Source organism: Trichomonas vaginalis, chromosome I, assembly GCF_026262505.1.
Source record: "Trichomonas vaginalis G3 chromosome I, whole genome shotgun sequence".
In the NCBI taxonomy this organism is placed as follows: domain Eukaryota; phylum Parabasalia; order Trichomonadida; family Trichomonadidae; genus Trichomonas; species Trichomonas vaginalis.
This window is the reverse complement of record NC_067203.1, coordinates 2,240,703-2,257,417: the sequence shown is the minus strand read 5'-3', so window position 1 is coordinate 2,257,417 and position 16,715 is coordinate 2,240,703. Positions and strand designations below refer to the sequence as shown.

The following is a 16,715-nucleotide window of genomic DNA, read 5'->3' as shown; positions in this document are numbered from 1 at the left end:
CTAGAAATTGCTACTACATTCATTTTATACACAATTCAATTTTTTTCCACAATTCATTTTTTTTCCCACAATTCATTTTTTTTTCCACAATTCAATTTTTTTTTACAAAGTGAAAAATCCGGAATATAATTCGAAGAGATATTTGGTAAAAATAATTAAAGCAATATCAGATACCGTAGCTTTTAAATGCTATGTCATAGTTTGAAACGATATTATCAAATTCTCATTTAATAATTAAGATGAAGCTGAAACAAATCAATATTTTTCATTTCTTAAGTGCATAATGCTATCTTTTAAAAAAATCAATAGCCTATTTTCGATAAGATTATTTTGAAATTTTTATTTATTCGAAAAAATATAGAAATTGGGAAATACAATAGCATCGAATTTTCAAACCTAAGTTTTCGGCAGTCTCTGGTTTTAAGGAAACATCAAAAACTAAGAAATCAAGACAAGATGATTCCTTAATCTTTGATTTGAAAATCGAAATGTGTTCCTTGCTCAAAACCAACAAAATCTTCTTGTAAGAAATTTGTTAATTAAATCACCGTTGATATTGCTTGGAAATATATAACAAGAATAGCATTAAAGGCTCACTAATGCATTAGTTTATCAACTTAAATGTACTTTTTCTCTATGATAGAATTGATATTTTTATGAATAAACGCAAATATGGCATATATTAATCATACTTTATCTTTTCATTGTTTCAAAATATAAAAATCTAAAAAAATGATCTCTTGAAAAAGACTCAAGTGGGTAATCCTCCTTTAAAAAAAAATTCAAAAGTTGATAATTTTTTGAGTATTTTAAATAGAATAGATAATGAACAAATAATCCAAATTAAATTATCAGTTCTTATGTGAAATATAGTATTCAGCAACACCTTCTGAAGCGTAAGCATCGAAGAAATGAGGTCCTTCAGCTTCCTGTTGCAATTCTTGTGCATGTTCGAGTATAAAAGCTCTGAATCCTTCTGCGGCCGCAATTAATTCCGAATCTGACACTTTTTGTGTCTCCAATTCGCACATTTCGGTCAGTTTCTCGTAGAACTTTACACCGTGTGGAATTGTTTTTGCGATTACGGCGTTGTATTTCTGGCGTTCGCCGTTGTGGTCTCCTGTGATTGGCATCATTTGTCCGGCGAAGGCGAGGAGCTTCGTGAATACCAGAACTTTCGACAAAACCTTCGGATCCATGCCATCGCGATTTGGATCTGTCATTTCAATGAACAAGAAGCGAAGCATGAAGAGGGCAAAGCACGAGCGGTGGTTCATCTCGGGTGTTGAGAACTCGTGCTCTGATAAAATACGAAGGGAACGAAGAGTTCTGCGAATTGAGGGTTGGAGAAGAGGAATTGACTCTGTAAGGGTATCCCAGACGCTTACAAGAAGGTTCTCGACAGTTTCGAGGTCTTTCTCAGTTGGTTTGTCGTAGGACCAGTTTGGAGCGGAATTTATTATCTTCAAAAGCTTTGGAATTGTAACACTGAAGTAGTTCTTACTTACGTGCTTGAAGTAGAAGAGGATTCCGCGAATATAATGGTTGTTTTGCCTGAAAATTTCATTTGATTTTCCTGTTCTACGGAGTTCTGTGCAGGCAAGGTACTTAAGGAGACGAAGGATGGCACCTTGGCTCTGGAAGAGTGTAATAACATCGAGGAATTGCTTGTTTGGATCAGTTGGGAAAATTGTGTATAAATGCTTGATGAAAGAAGTATCGCAGTGGGAAACCATGTATGCGATAGCTTTGGCTGATTGAATATTAAGCTTTTCTTGGAATTCTTGAAGAGAATTGATGATTAATTTTGTTGGCGTTACAGATTTATCAATAAAGTTGTATAAAAGCTGGACCGAGGCTTTATGCTGGATGGTTATGTATTTGCCGTTCTCAAGAGTAATCGTTATTACTGTATTTGAAACATTCATGTCTTTATACGTCGAAACTTCACCAGATGGGAATGAAACGACAGTGTTATTCTGAGCAACAAGTAAGAAATTGCCTTTTTGGCCGTTAAAATCATGTTGGACAGGGATAACGAATGAATATATTGAATCCGTTGAAGTAAAGAACTTCATTGCTAAGTTAACAAACTTTTCTTTGTTCTCAGGAGACGTATAGAACCTTGAACTCGTATTCATTTTGAGGAAATGGTCAAGAGCGCCTTCAAGAATTTGTTTTGAAGCTTCAGACATTGAACCGAAAGCTTCTTTGAGATTACCACATGAAATCTGGTAAACCTGTTTGGGTGTGAAGATCTGGCTGAGAACTAATTTGAATAACTGAATTATTTCCGCACTGTCTTGAGGGATTTGCTTTGGTACAAGAAGAACGTGGCGTGGTGTACAATAAATATCAGTTTGCTTTTCTTCATGAACCTTCATTACAAGCTCAAGTAACTGTTGAAATGTCAGATTATCATCTAAAATGTTTGTTTTGAGATTTGATTGGAAATTATTAATTGGATTTGTTGCTGGCTGGTTACCAGGATGTACAAAGGAGCCTTCTAATATGAACGGAATACTTCCAGACATAATATCAGCTAAAAAAAAATTATTTACTTTTCTAAAAGTGTCAATCCAATTCAAATATTAAATTCTTTTCAAAAATGTTTCCGGTTCCTCCTCAAAAATTGTTAAGTTTCTGTTATTTACACGGAAATATTAAAAGATATAAAATCAATAATTTCTCATGACACATGATAATACTGATCTTATATAACAGACTCTTCATTTTAATTTAGTATCATCAATACAACCAAGTTATCAGATTAAATGCTTCCTAACATGATGATTTGAAGATTTCCTAATTATATTGTCCATTTACAGCTTTATTCTGATCCAAATTACTTCAGTATTCAATTATCTTTCAAATCTCTATGTGATTATTAAGATACTTCTAAATATACAAAGATTTATCTGGGATAAAGCAACAAAAGAGTGTTTTGTGCGTATTTTGAAACAAATTAAACTACTCATAGTAGGGTGATGTGTTACTACTTCTATCCTACAATAGCTAGGATATTTTAGTTATCGAAATATGAAATAGTTTGAAAAATGCTTGTATTTTTGATGGGGTGATCTTTTATGATGAGTTAAACTTATTTTACTGTTTTGATTTCTTAGATAAAGATCATGAAAAGATTTTTATTAATGTTACCGTTTTCAAAAGAAATATTTGAGTTTATTCAATAGTTTATACGGAATAATTATTAAAAAGTCCTAATATATGCTAAATGACTAGTTTAACAATAACCAGACAAGCGAGGAAAATAAAATTACTCCTTCTTGAGCTTCATTGCTTCGGCGACGGCCTTCTTGAGGATTGGGATAGCAACAGCGATATCCTGTGGTGGCTTGCAGAATGAAAGGCGGAAGAAGCCTTCCTTAGCGAATGCAGAGCCTGGAACGACGATGATGAAGTTCTTGGCGAGGCACTCGCAGAAGTCCCACTCTGGGATGCCATCTGGGATCTTCGGGAAGATGTAGAAAGCACCTTCTGGCTTGATGTACTTAATTCCGCACTCATCGAAAGCCTTGCAGATCATATTGCGGGATTCGTTGTAGAGGTGGATGTCTGATGTGTTTGGAACAACCTTTGGAATGATTCTCATGTGGAGACGGTTGGCATGGACGAAGCCCATGATTTCGTTTGCATGAGCAAGTGAGTGAACAAGGAGCTTGTAGTTCTGAAGGAGTGGGTTGACGATGATGCAGCCGATACGCTCACCTGGGATTGAAAGATCCTTGGAGAGAGAGTATGCGACGATGGAATATGGGTAAACGTTGAAGATCTGGTGGTGCTTGGCGCCTGGAGCGAGGACACGGCAGTAAACATCATCGGAGATGACGTAGATTGGGCGGCCGTATTCCTTGGACTTGCGGTCAAGAACTTCGCACATCTTGTTGACTGTATCCTGAGAAAGGAGTGTGCCTGTTGGGTTGTGTGGGGAGTTGATGATGATAGCACGTGTCAATGGTGTGATGACTTCCTCGAGCTTTGTTGGATCGATCTGCCAGTTGTCTTCGAATGTTGTGTCGAGGACTTTGACTGTAGCGTGCCAGTTCTCTATGTAGAATGGATATTCAAGGAAGTATGGAGCTGTAAGGATGACTTCATCTCCAACGTTGAGGATTGTTCTGAGAGCAACGTTGATAGCGCCTGCGCAGCCAGAGGAAAGGATAATGCAGTCAGCATTGATCTTTACACCCTGGATCTCACTGAATAAGTCAGCAAGAACTTGGCGTGGCTTCTCATCACCTTGTGTTGATGAATAGCCGTGGCAAAGAGGGATTTCTTCGGCGGCAATTTCCTTAAGGGCTTCTGTGTAGGCCTTTGGTGGTGGAACACGTGGGTTTCCGATTGTGAAATTGTGGATTTTATCAGCGCCATATTCCTTGGCAAGCTGCTGGGCGAGGTTATCCATCTTGCGGATGGCTGAACCACCGCTGGAGCATTTAAGCATGTATGGAGAAAGCATCTTCTTCGAAAGTGAAAAGACGGTTATCCAAAAAACCGTCATTTTTGAATTCATCGTTTTGGTGGATTGAAATATTATGATTATATTCTTCTCAAATAGTTAAATATCGGCATGAATCAAAAAGTCCTTAGTTGTACTACTAATTCTAATAATGATTAGTTGATGTGAAAACATCGTAAAAGTGACATATTTGTCACAATGTATTTCTCCCAAATCAATTGAAATTACATCAATGCGTATTCTCAAAATTTTATATCATTTTTCATATTTGAAATATGGATGATACCTATTTCAAAAATATAGAAAATAGAAATTGAATTTACAAAGGTCAGAAAAAAAAGCAATCCTCATTTCAAAACGATCACCATCATGAAAAACATGTTGCATATATCTAGAAATAATGCGTGAGGCTTTTCTAATACAATCATAAATCATTTTGATTCATTATTTCTAATTACACTTTCACAAAATTAGCATCAAACGACTTAATTAACGCATAAACTGTCTTTCTAGACTTCGCAGTATCCATGTTAATCCTAGACTACTCTTTTTTCAATCTTAATCTTCACGAATGAACTGAATTAAGGGGAAACTCAAGAGTTCAATTTATTGGAGATCAAAAATGTCATTATCAACTGTAGTAAATGTATTTAACGTATCAAAAATGATTATAGCCTCGGTTTTTTGATTATTGGAATATCAATCCATCTCGATCACAGATAAATGTGCTTGATTTGACTACTACATCGAAATGAAAAGCTGATACATTGATTAAATTTTGAAAAATGCCTTTATGATGATCAATTTGAATTGAAAGATCATTTTTATAGCATAACATCGATGTATCTCGTCAGTATCAAACTAATATGCAAGGTTACAATGTTAAAATCTATTACTTACCCATAGTTAATTATATCGTCTCTTTTTTTATCTTTTGCATCCCTTTCATTCATTAATGAAGACGTTCTAGTGGCATACATTTTATAGGTTTTTGGCCATGCTAAGAAAATAAACATCATCCCGAGATGATATAGCTTAATATTGCTTTAATTTCAATTATTGAGATAGGCATTCTTAAGCTTAGTTTATATGAATTAAGAATAGAAACATTCAATAATAATAAAACACAAAATGAAAAAAATAACAAAATTCCAAAATTAGTAAAATTTCATACTGAGAATAAAGAGGAAAATGTCAATATTAATGAAATCAAAAGTAATACCTTTTTGCAACTTGTGTCCATTTGACGGCCAAAAGTTATGTCCATCAACATTTTCGGTTTCTCAGAAAATCGAAAATTTTTGGAAAAAAATATTGTCGAAAATTTTGCGGTTTGAATTTGAGTTCACTTACGATGGAGACATCACTAGACGCCGTCTTCAACACCTTTATTGATACTAATTTTGATCCCCCACCACAATCTAAAACTAAGAAGAGGGAACCTCATACAAAATCTAAGCAAAAATTTACGCCAGAGGAAGACCAAATAATAATTGAGCAAGTTAATAAAAATGGTCAGAAATGCTGGCGTCATATTGCTGAACATCTTCCCGGTAGGACGGCGAGACAATGTCGTGAAAGATGGGTAAATTATCTTTCTCCTAATGTCTCCCGCGATCCTTGGAATAAGCATGAAGACGACCTTCTTGTCCGTCTTGTTTCCGAGTACGGCCAACAATGGTCAAGAATCTCATCCAATTTCCCATTAAGGACCGATGTGATGTTAAAGAACAGGTGGTCTTATTTAAAGCGCCGTGTTCAGCCTCAAGCTGAAAACACTTCTAGTGTAAGTGTTCAGCAAGAGGTATTGCTTCCAACACCCGCAGTCTCTGAAAGCGGACAAATCTCATTGGACATTGCCCAAGCTGCTAATGTCTGGGCCGATAATGAGGAGTACGCAGATAATTTGCCATTCTGCGACTTCGCTTATTACGAGATCTGAATGGGGAACGGAAGAATGGAGGGAAAGGATCAGAATTGCGGGCTGAAACCCGCGTGGATGCTGAAACATCCACATAGTTGATCTAATTCCTCCATCTTTTAATTAAATTATTTGTTTAAATTTTTTTACGTCAATCAAACAAGCTTTTTTTAACTATCGTCAATCATATCTTGCAAGCATTTAAAAGTAAAAAGATATCAAAGCGAGAGTTTCTTTTCGATATTTTAATAATCAAAGAAATTCTTAAACCTTTTAAGCATTTCTAGTGAAAGTAATGTATCTATTATAGCTGGGATTTGAATGCATTTAACTACGCTTTCTAAAAAGCTTGAAATAAATTCAATCATTTTTATAAAATGTTTGTATTTGTTCTATCTATATGTATTCATACCAATATCGCACACTGTAAATTTAATCAAATGATTGAATTCTAAAGTACATGGTTTCATAATAATGCCTCAATAGAATGAAATTTTACAGTTTTAAAGACAAAAAGCAATAGATATTGTTGAGATAGATGGACCAGAACTCCATTCCAATGAACGAAATATGATTCATTATATTTTAGGGTTCATAAACCATTCAAAAAGGGATTTTCAAAAGGTTAATTTAGGCGATAATTAAGCCATAATCATAGTTCATATCATACGCATTAAATATTTCAATAAATTTCATTAAGATTTTTTTGCCATAAAATTTTTTTCCTTAGAAATTGAAATATCGAAGCATTGGTTTTAATTTGAATAGTTTACATCATCGACTTGAATAATAATGTTGCACAATATGTTCCAAATATAAAAAACCAAAATCTTCTGTTTCTTTGAATTTTAACAGTTTTCAAATCAATAATTAAAAATGAAGTTTGGAAAGCAAATTAGGTTTGTCGCAGTTAAAGCCTGGTACGACAAATATGTTGATTACAAGAAGCTCAAGAAGGTTATCGCTCAAGGCAGAGAAAACCTTTTTGAAGCTCATGATAATGGCGCTCTCATGGCCGAAGTAGAGACAATGAAGGAAACCTTCTTACAGGAATTTTTCAAGAAACTCTACAAAGACTTGAATGTTGTCACTAGCTTCTACTCAAATGAATACGTTGAATGCCAAAAATTGATTGATGAGATTAACATTGATATCAAAGAACATGTAGAGTTTTCAAACAGAGACGAAGACACTCAAAAGTCTTTCCTCAAGCGCGTTTTCGGTATCACACTTGAAGTTTACGAATTAAGAACCTTCCTTGAAGTCAACCGCACAGCAGGACAAAAGATCGTCAAGAAGATCAAGAAGAACTTCGGAAACTCACATTGGGCCGAAGATTTCATCATTAATGAGGCAGATATTTTCCTTAATCTTCCAGAGATCAGAAACCTTATCAATGAGCTCGAAGATCAGTACATTACAGTTGTTCGTGAGATTTCTCTTACTCCAGATACAAGACCACGTCCAGAAATCATTCTTGAGTTACATAACAAGGTTGATGCAACAATGGCCTGGAAGCAATCGACAATTCTTCGTGATTTCAACGCTATCGACTTCCGAAAGTCCGAATTATCTGCTGTTTCTCAGCCAGTCAAATTAATTCCTTTAATTATCGCTTTTGTTTTCCTTATCGTATTCTCCGTCGCTCAATTTACCTCGAAACTTAAATACTCCGCCCAGAAATGCATCGGTGTCATCGGATTCTGTGCAATTTTGTGGGCTACAGGCGCTGTTCCGCTTTGGCTTACATCTCTTTCGATTCCTCTCCTAGCTGTTGTTCTCAAGGTCATTACAGGATATACGCCGGCCGACCTTGGTAAACTTATTCAATCTGCTACGATGAGTCCAACTGTTTTCCTTACAATGGGTGGCTTTACTATCGCTGCTGCACTTAGAGCAACAGAAATGGATAAGAGAATTGCCTCACTCGCCCTCAAAAAGGCTGCATCGAATGCCAGAATTTTCTTATTAGTTTGTTCACTTCTTAATGCATTTATCGCTATGTGGATCTCCAACATTACATCAACAATGATCGTTGTTACTCTTGTTGGCCCAACATTACGTCAAATTCCTCGAGATTCGAATTACGCACGCGCTGTTGTCCTTTCCATCGCTCTTGGAGGCAACTTAGGCGGTATGATGACACCTCTTTCATCTCCACAGAACGCCGTCACTGTACAAGCTGTTGCAGATGCATCCAAGGCATTTAACATCAAAGCTAGCGTTTCCTTCACCGAATTCTTTGCTACAGCACTTCCTTTCTCTATTATATGCGCTCTCATTGCTTGGGTGATCATCATGTTCAAGTATCCAATTGATATCCAAGGAGTTCCGCCAATTCCTGAGTCAAAGACCGATTTCGGATGGCGCCAGATCTTTGTATCCGTTGTATCCGTTGCCATCATCATTGTTTGGATTTGTCTTCCTTTTGGAGCAGAAAAAGTATTTTCTGACTACGGCATTGTTGGTTTCCTTCCAATGATTATTTTCTACGGCGTCGGCATCCTTCCTCCATCAAAAATTGCTGAGTTGCCATGGAACATCATCTTCCTTCTCATGGGTGGTAATGTTCTCTCTAAGATTGTCCAGACAAGTGGTCTCATGGATGTTATTTCCAACGCAATGACTGATTTACTTGGAAATCAGACACTTTGGGTAACAATTTTGATTGTCAACATTTGTGTTATTGTCATCGATTTCTTCTTGACACACACTGTTTCGTCAATGATTACTATGCCTCTTGTTGCAAACTTCGCAGGAAAAAGAGGTGGTCACATCGCTTTGTTCTGTATGTGTGGATGCATGGCAACAACAGCAAGCCAGATACTTCCTGTTTCGTCATTCCCTAACATGTGCTGTGTCTCTCTAACTGATGATACAAAGAAGGAGTACATCTCTAGTGGTTCTTTCATTAGATGGGGTATAATGATCACTGCTGTACTCTTCGCATGCGTTATGACAGTCTATTATGGCATTGGCATAGCTTATGGAATGTAATATGCAAATCAAAGCAATATTATAGTAAAATTTAAATTAAAGAAATAAATTTTTTACTTCTACTTGAAAAACAACTATATTTTACTTTTAGAAATGAGTTTTTCCTCTCATTTGAATGAGAATTCGATCAATCATAGGTTTCTCGACCATTTATTGGCCAAAGAATAATAATAGGAAGATATTTTAAAGAATCTGTCTCTTGAAGACTGTTGATATGTTGAACTTGAAAATTTAAAAAAGGGATGACACTTATGAGAGTTTTGAACGGCATTAGCCAGCAAAAAGATCAAAAGAATGATATCAAAATATGATCGGCATATATTCAAACTCATGGCAGAAAGGCAAAAAAAATTGTTGATGCAGAAGAAGTGATTTAGCTCCCAACATGATCGCCTTAGCTTATATGCTCGTTCTATGAAATAAACTGGCCTATAATTGCATAAATTCTAAAAAATAGAATTAGAATGATAAATTAGAAACAATATCTTTGGATTTATAACATGTATTGAATTAGAAATGAATTTGTTTCGGTTACTATCTGAATTCAAAAAAATAAATATAGGCATCATTATTTCACTTCAATAAATAGATGATATCACATATTGCTTCATGTTTTCTATCTTAATTAATTATATGGGCTATGTTGTATTGATTTAATTCACTTAAAGATTTTAATGAGTGAAAATAATTTTTTAATAGAGGTAAAGGAAATTCAAATCTTAGGACGGAATCATAATTTTTGTGATATTATTGAATAATGCTCATACTTCGAGACGAGTATGAATAGAACGGATAATTGGACCGAGATTTGATACTTTGCAGATTTCTTCATGAATCGTAAGTAGATACATATGATCGTATTCCTCTGTGAATGCACGATAAATGAATTTCATAAGTGTATCACGCTCTTCATCTGTTAATCCTTTGATTGTGGCAGGAAGTTTTGCTTTGTCGATTGACAAAACAATTGTGAGAACTGACTTTGCGGCTGCATTCTTTGCATCTTCGTATAGTTTCTGGCCTTGTGGTGTTTTAATTCCATCAGGACTTGCTTTCTTTTCGCGAACTGGCATTTCTTCGAGAACTAATTTAAGTGCTTCAAGTGGATTTGTCCTAACCTTTGTCTGTGCATCATTGAGTTTAGCCTCTAATTGCTGTGCGTAAGACATTTTAATTAATTTTTATGATTTTCAATAAAATTTTGAAAACAAAACATTTGCTTACATGTATTGGTTAATATTTTAATAAAAATTTTATTGATTGACTTCACTTAATATTTCATTTCATTTTCAACAAAATTAGCACGCATTCTAGATTTATATTGTTTTTTGTATTATCATTCTGTATTTACTGTGAATGATAGAAATACTTGATTTTAATTTTTCAACAATTTTATTATGGCGTCTAATAAGCAAATCCTCGGGTAACTTTGATATACATGCCTAATTAATTAACAATTTTGGTAAATAAATACATAATATAGGAAATTTAAAATTGGTGATTTTATTCACTTAGATTATGATTTATATTCAAAATATATTGGACCATAGATTAGGAAAAGAAAAATTCCTTAAATAGAATCAATTTGCTTAATGTAAGATTAATCTCTAAATGTTGATTTTATATCAAATTCTCTATATAGAAGACCTAGCTTGCGACACTATGCTGATACTGTATATATGTTTATGTTGATACTGTATATATGATATGTAAATATGTATATATTTCTAAAAAATGCAAATCAAAATGGAAAAAAAAATCAAGATAGCTGGGATATCCAAGCTTTTCCGTGTATCAAAAATAAATACATTTAAAACTAAAAACAAAATATATATAAAAAATTACAAAAATCTCAATAAAAATTCTATTAAAATTAAAATAAGATCCGGAGCAGCCAAAGAAACTTGGCACAAGGAAATCAAGAACATAATGATCGAGTCAACAAACTTCGAAGGGAACTCTTTCACAGCAGTTTTGATCATTGTGAAAGCCGTGATTACTGAAGTAACAGTAGTAGTTACGTACCAATTAACCATTTCAAATGGTTCTGGATTATCAGGTAATGGCTCCTGTCCGCAAATAGAATGTCCCGAAGATGATATATAATACAGTAAAGAGTGCAAAATGTAAATTCCGACTTTGATGTATCCGATGCACTTCTTGTAAGTTGATAAATTCTTGTTTTGGAGACCAACTTTTTTGATGGATTTCATGATCGATCCAAAACATTCTGAGTTCAACAAAAACTGGAGAACGAGAGGTTTGAACATCATGAAGTCTGTCTTTTCAAATGGATTCCAAATATTATTTGTCTCTATCAGAGGCTTTCCCTTCAAATCAACCGACAATTTGCCAAATGATGGGATCATGCTCAATAATGGATGCATCACAGTGTCTCGTTTATTGACACATTTAACACTTAGTTTTCCAGCTGCAATCTTCAAGTGTTTGATAGCGAAGAACTCGATCAACTCTATTATGTCGACAGACATTTCTGGAGTGAATGTAACATATGAATTCTGTAACATTATTTTCGAAAGAGGAGATCGAGATTTCTCAATGATTGGAGTGTTTATTTGCATTTTAACTGTTCTTGCTCTTGATCTCTCGTTTATATCAGTAAGGAATGTGTTATGAGACCAAAATTCTCTGAATATGATCTCGAGAATTGATACATCCAAAGAGACTGAGCAATCTCCAATAACAATGTCGATTTCATCAATTGTTGGTGGCTCGCAAAGTGAAGCATTAAGTTCAAGAATTGGAGAACTCATTGTGTTGATAACTCGATGATTTTTACGTGCAATAATATCGAAATTATCAACACAAACATTCACAGTCATCAAGCCATTTTTGGCAACAACATCAAGAGAAAGTGAAGTCAAAACTCTGCAAATTTCATGCATGTAAGAATCATTAACAACTAACTCTGTCTTTCCGAGATTACAATTGATTTTTCCTGTGAAATTAATTCTCTTTGAAACAGGAGGAGGCGAAACAAGATGAAATGTAACTTGTCTTTTTGATTTGCATGGATCAATGATTGGATATAATTTGCTATTATAAATTATTGTTGTTACATCACCTGTTTTCTTCACTTTCTTCTTCAAAGCAATCGTCTGCATCGAAATAGAATCAAGTTTGCATTCCGGTGGAAGAAAACTGATATTATTTGACAAAATCTGACAAATATTTGTTCCAAGCAATAAGTATCTAATTGTGTTCGATGTGTTGTTCTTCAATCTGTATCTGGATGAAATTTTCAGAGTAGAATTTTCGATACAAAGTGCTATGGAACCTCCTAATTTGCCAGAAAAGTCAAATGCTTTGTAAACATTTGAAAGTGACCTCACATCGACCGATAGAGCTCTATCATCATCGGTTCTTATGTCAATTTTGTCGATGAATTCGCAACTTCTTTGGAAATAAGTTGCATTCTTTTTGACATAAAATTTTCCATTGATCATCATGTCTATTGTTGTATTATTTGTTATTCTCAAGAAAGGAGGAGCAATGTGTGTTGTATCAAGCAAAGAAACAAAACTAGCAATGTGAAGTGGTGAAACAATGCATTTCAAGCCATCTAACAATTCAACATTGATTATTTTGTTCAAAAGATCAAGATTTCCTTCGAATTTGCCACTGATTGAATCCATATGTTCAAAAGGTGACAAAGCGGTTATAATGTCAAAAGCAGTTGAAACAGCGAAGTTGTAGATGTCAATTTCCATTTCTTTGAGAGTCATTAATAGCGAGAAAGGTCCGAAAGATGTTGATGACTGTGTTCTCAAAGAAACTTGCGTTGAATCAACTTTTATGCCAAGTTTTCTTCCAAAATCATTAAATTTGATGTTTGGAATTTTGATTGTTGGAAGCAAATCTTCTGTTGCAAGTTGTACGAGTCTCAGCAATTGCCACAAAGAGAAGTTGACAAAGACATCTTTCGAGAAACACGTAATGTTTTTGTCTGTGTATACTTCAGCAATTGGAATTTGAATGATATCTTGGCGATCCAAAGAAACTAAAATGTTTTTGACCGTTGATGTCACTTCGAATTTTTCGAAAGAAATCGATCCTGTCATTGAGAACTGACAAGTGATTTCATTTTCTGGCAATCTGAGATGCAAAATGAAGTTGTCGAGCTGGCATCCTGCTGTTATATCTGATGGAATAATGAACTCCAAATTTGCAATTTGGTTTATGATTTTGATGAATTTTGAAGGGTCGACAAAACTCTCCAAATTCAACAATGTTGCGCCAAACTTTCTGTTGAATAAATCCAATTCTAGATTTATATCATTTGGACCGTTTTTGACAACAACATAAGGCATCTCAATTTTCGAAAGAGAAAGTAAACATTTGAAAACATTCTCTGCGATTCTGACGTCCAAACAAACATCACTGAGATAGAAATCATCAAAAGCAATCATGTTCTTGATGTTAAACACAATGTTGAATTGAATGGTTTCTGGGAAAAGTGACATTGGTTGATACCAAGTCAAAAAGTCATTGACCAAAACATTGTTCAAATTCGGAATGATTTTTTCGAAGTTCATGATCAAATTCACTTTCTTCTCGAAGAAAAGATATCCTTCATTCAGTTCCGCGTTGTTCAAGAAATCAATTTTGTTAACATAAAATTGAGAGCAACCGCTAAACTTTATTTTATCGTCAGCCAATTGACCTTTCATCATGCAACATGAATAGATCACACTTGTCTTTTGATAACTGAAATCGATTATCAAATTGTTGACAAACAAATCTAATGTTGGCAATCCGCATGTCATTGAGTAACCATCGAAGAACTTTTTCGGCATCAAGTTGAAGAGGTTGAAGAACTTGATGTTGACGAGTTCCGCGCTCAATGTCGAATGGAAATCTTTGTCAATTGAAATTGCAATTTTTGTCACTTTTAAGTTCTCTGTAATTGTCAAAGATTTCGTGAATAAATGGATCAAGCATTGTTTCGTCATCAATCTTCCCATGATCTCTTTGAGAGTTATGTCGTAGACATACTTATCTCTGTAGTAAGTGCTCATGGTCAAATATGGCAAAGTGAACTCAAATTTGTATTTTGGAATAATCTTTGGTAAATAAGGAAGCATCACTTTCAAGAAATCAACAACCCAATCGAAACTCTTCACAAGATAAACAATAGTTCTGATCTTGTCCCACTCAAATTTGAAACTGAAAGGAGTGATCTCAATTGGTAACTTTAAATGTGTAAAAGTGCCATTTAATGACACGTTTTTGATCACTTCCCAAACGTATCCTTGGCAATTTACAGTTATACAAGCGTCTTTTAGAGTGAATGATTTCTTGATCATTGCGATAACTTTCCAACTCAAAATTGCTGATATATCTTCCGAGATTCTCAAATCCATTTTGGCAGGACAAAATCTGAGAGCGAGGTTGTTCCAATTTATTGGTAAATATTTCGATCCTAAAATTTTTGACAAATCTTTCAAATAATGAAGAATAATTGGATCGAACTGTTTGTAATTAATGGCATCTAAATTGACCTTGTAATTGGATGCATTCAGCTCAATGTCAATCGTTGATTTGCTCTTTGTATCAATATCAAAAGTGTCAAGAACTTTTAATGTTGCAATAAAAGTGACACGATTTTCATCCAATGTTCTGAGCAACATCCTTCTATTGTTCTTGTCCAAAACATTGTAGATCTGTATCTCGTTATAAAGCGCTTGCAAAATAAAAGAGTGGTTTTTGTAAACATTTGAAATTGATCCATTTTTGACGATTATTTCCAAAAATTTTTGTTCTGTGTCATGTTTCAATCTAATTGCGCAACTTTCGTTTGTTGCTTTGATTGAAATCATTCTGATGAGATTGGAAAGGAGTAGCTGCATGTCCGCTTCAACTTTGGTGAGTACTTCTTCGTATTGTTTCGCTGATTTCAGTTTACCTTGGAAAAGATCGCGATAAAGTAAAGCCAAACGTGTTGGTAATGTTTGTTCGAGCTTGGTTATCTCTTGTGTGTTCTTTTTGAGTACTGCACGCCTGTATTTGAAGAAATTCATACAGAGTTCTCTCGTATTTGTTGTCTGGTTACGTGTAGAAGTATGAGATTTCAGAGCGCATGTGTTAACAAACTTCCATGCTTCCTCTATTTTGTCGAAATTTGGTCTTGGAATCCATCTGCATCTCCAAAACAAGAAAAACTTCGGATAATCATCAAGAATTTTATGTAAAAGTCTTAGTATCCATCTGTTGACGTTAATCTTTAAGTCTGGTAATTGAACATCAATGTCAAATTTATCGATAGCATCGTTAATTTGAACTGTGCCTGTTAATGACATTGGTTCTATCAGATATTCCTGCTCTGACTTGAAAACTTTCTGCATTTTGTGTTGCATCCGCTTGATATTATGTAATGAGATTTTCTTTTTCTTCCGCTGATAGTATACTGAAAATCCATTGATCTCGATTGCACGAACAATCGAATTTGGTCTCGTATTTGTTGGTGGGTCGTTAATTTCGATATTTTTAATTTTGACACCGAGGACATTTACAGATCTATGTCGTGGTATTTCAATTCGAATATGAACATTATTTATACTGATTTTAACGTTCTTAACAAAGCTGCGAATGATGTTTTGATAGAATTTTATTGAAGATTTACTAATTAATGAATTGAATGTCTTTTTAAAATAATCGTGTGCGTTCATCTGGTGGTCTCTTATCTTAGGAATATCCTCTTTTGGTGGATATTTTTCCTTGGTAAGGATCAGCGGATGGCAAATGATGGTAATTTCATCGATTTTCACGGTCGCATTCACATCGACTAAGTTTTTTAGGGGCATGTTTACGACCATTGAAGATATAACACCTTGGTCGATTACTAAAGGAAGATTATGTTGTAAAAGGGCGTATTTATACAATTGAACATGCGATAGTTCGAGTTTGCCTTTGAAAAGACTAAAATTTGTTTGATCGCGTGATATATCTTCGAGGTATGAAGATAATGAAGAGTTGATCCATTCACAAAGCAAATCCGCAGACATCTAAAAAAGGAAAAAGAATCAAATTTTGATAAAATTAAATTCACTTTTAGAATAAAATTTCAATGGTGTGTGAAAACAATTGCAGGTTTTGGATCTCTGTAGATTAATACGATTTTTTTTTATTTTGATTTTCGGAGAGGTAGGGCAACGATAGAAAATTTTTAGAAAAAAACTTCGGAGATCTTAAACGTATCATATTCCCTGCATGGTTTGGTATCTTCCGCCATGCGTTGTGCCAAACATATTGACACTTTCCAATAATTAATTTATGGTATGAGTCACAGAGTTAGAT

General features: G+C 34.5%; 6 protein-coding genes across 6 annotated transcripts; 2 read left to right on the top strand and 4 right to left on the bottom strand.

The window, feature by feature from the left end:
- Positions 1–762: 762 nt before the first annotated feature.
- Positions 763–2,794, bottom strand: TVAGG3_0913970 (GTPase activation domain, GAP family; the record flags this gene model as incomplete). Its single annotated transcript, XM_001319619.1, has 1 exon — positions 852–2,534. One exon carries the CDS (start codon positions 2,532–2,534, stop codon positions 852–854), a length of 1,683 nt encoding a protein of 560 aa, XP_001319654.1.
- A 364-nt stretch (positions 2,795–3,158) lies between these two features.
- On the bottom strand, positions 3,159–4,524 carry TVAGG3_0913960 (aspartate aminotransferase yhdr-related family; the record flags this gene model as incomplete). Its single annotated transcript, XM_001319618.2, has 1 exon — positions 3,278–4,522. One exon carries the CDS (start codon positions 4,520–4,522, stop codon positions 3,278–3,280), a length of 1,245 nt encoding a protein of 414 aa, XP_001319653.1.
- A 1,302-nt stretch (positions 4,525–5,826) lies between these two features.
- TVAGG3_0913950 (RNA polymerase II transcription regulator recruiting protein) lies at positions 5,827–6,562 on the top strand (the record flags this gene model as incomplete). The annotated part of the gene is made up of 1 exon (XM_001319617.2): positions 5,835–6,422. One exon carries the CDS (start codon positions 5,835–5,837, stop codon positions 6,420–6,422), a length of 588 nt encoding a protein of 195 aa, XP_001319652.1.
- A 669-nt stretch (positions 6,563–7,231) lies between these two features.
- TVAGG3_0913940 (low-affinity phosphate transporter PHO91 family) lies at positions 7,232–9,467 on the top strand (the record flags this gene model as incomplete). The annotated part of the gene is made up of 1 exon (XM_001319616.2): positions 7,278–9,398. One exon carries the CDS (start codon positions 7,278–7,280, stop codon positions 9,396–9,398), a length of 2,121 nt encoding a protein of 706 aa, XP_001319651.1.
- A 606-nt stretch (positions 9,468–10,073) lies between these two features.
- TVAGG3_0913930 (actin-related protein 2/3 complex protein family) lies at positions 10,074–10,567 on the bottom strand (the record flags this gene model as incomplete). Its single annotated transcript, XM_001319615.2, has 1 exon — positions 10,160–10,567. The coding sequence occupies one exon, from the start codon at positions 10,565–10,567 to the stop codon at positions 10,160–10,162; it is 408 nt and encodes a 135-aa protein (XP_001319650.1).
- Positions 10,568–11,183: 616 nt separating this feature from the next.
- On the bottom strand, positions 11,184–16,439 carry TVAGG3_0913920 (regulation of parkin-mediated stimulation of mitophagy in response to mitochondrial depolarization; the record flags this gene model as incomplete). Its single annotated transcript, XM_001319614.1, has 1 exon — positions 11,240–16,423. The coding sequence occupies one exon, from the start codon at positions 16,421–16,423 to the stop codon at positions 11,240–11,242; it is 5,184 nt and encodes a 1,727-aa protein (XP_001319649.1).
- Between the last annotated feature and the right edge of the window lie 276 nt (positions 16,440–16,715).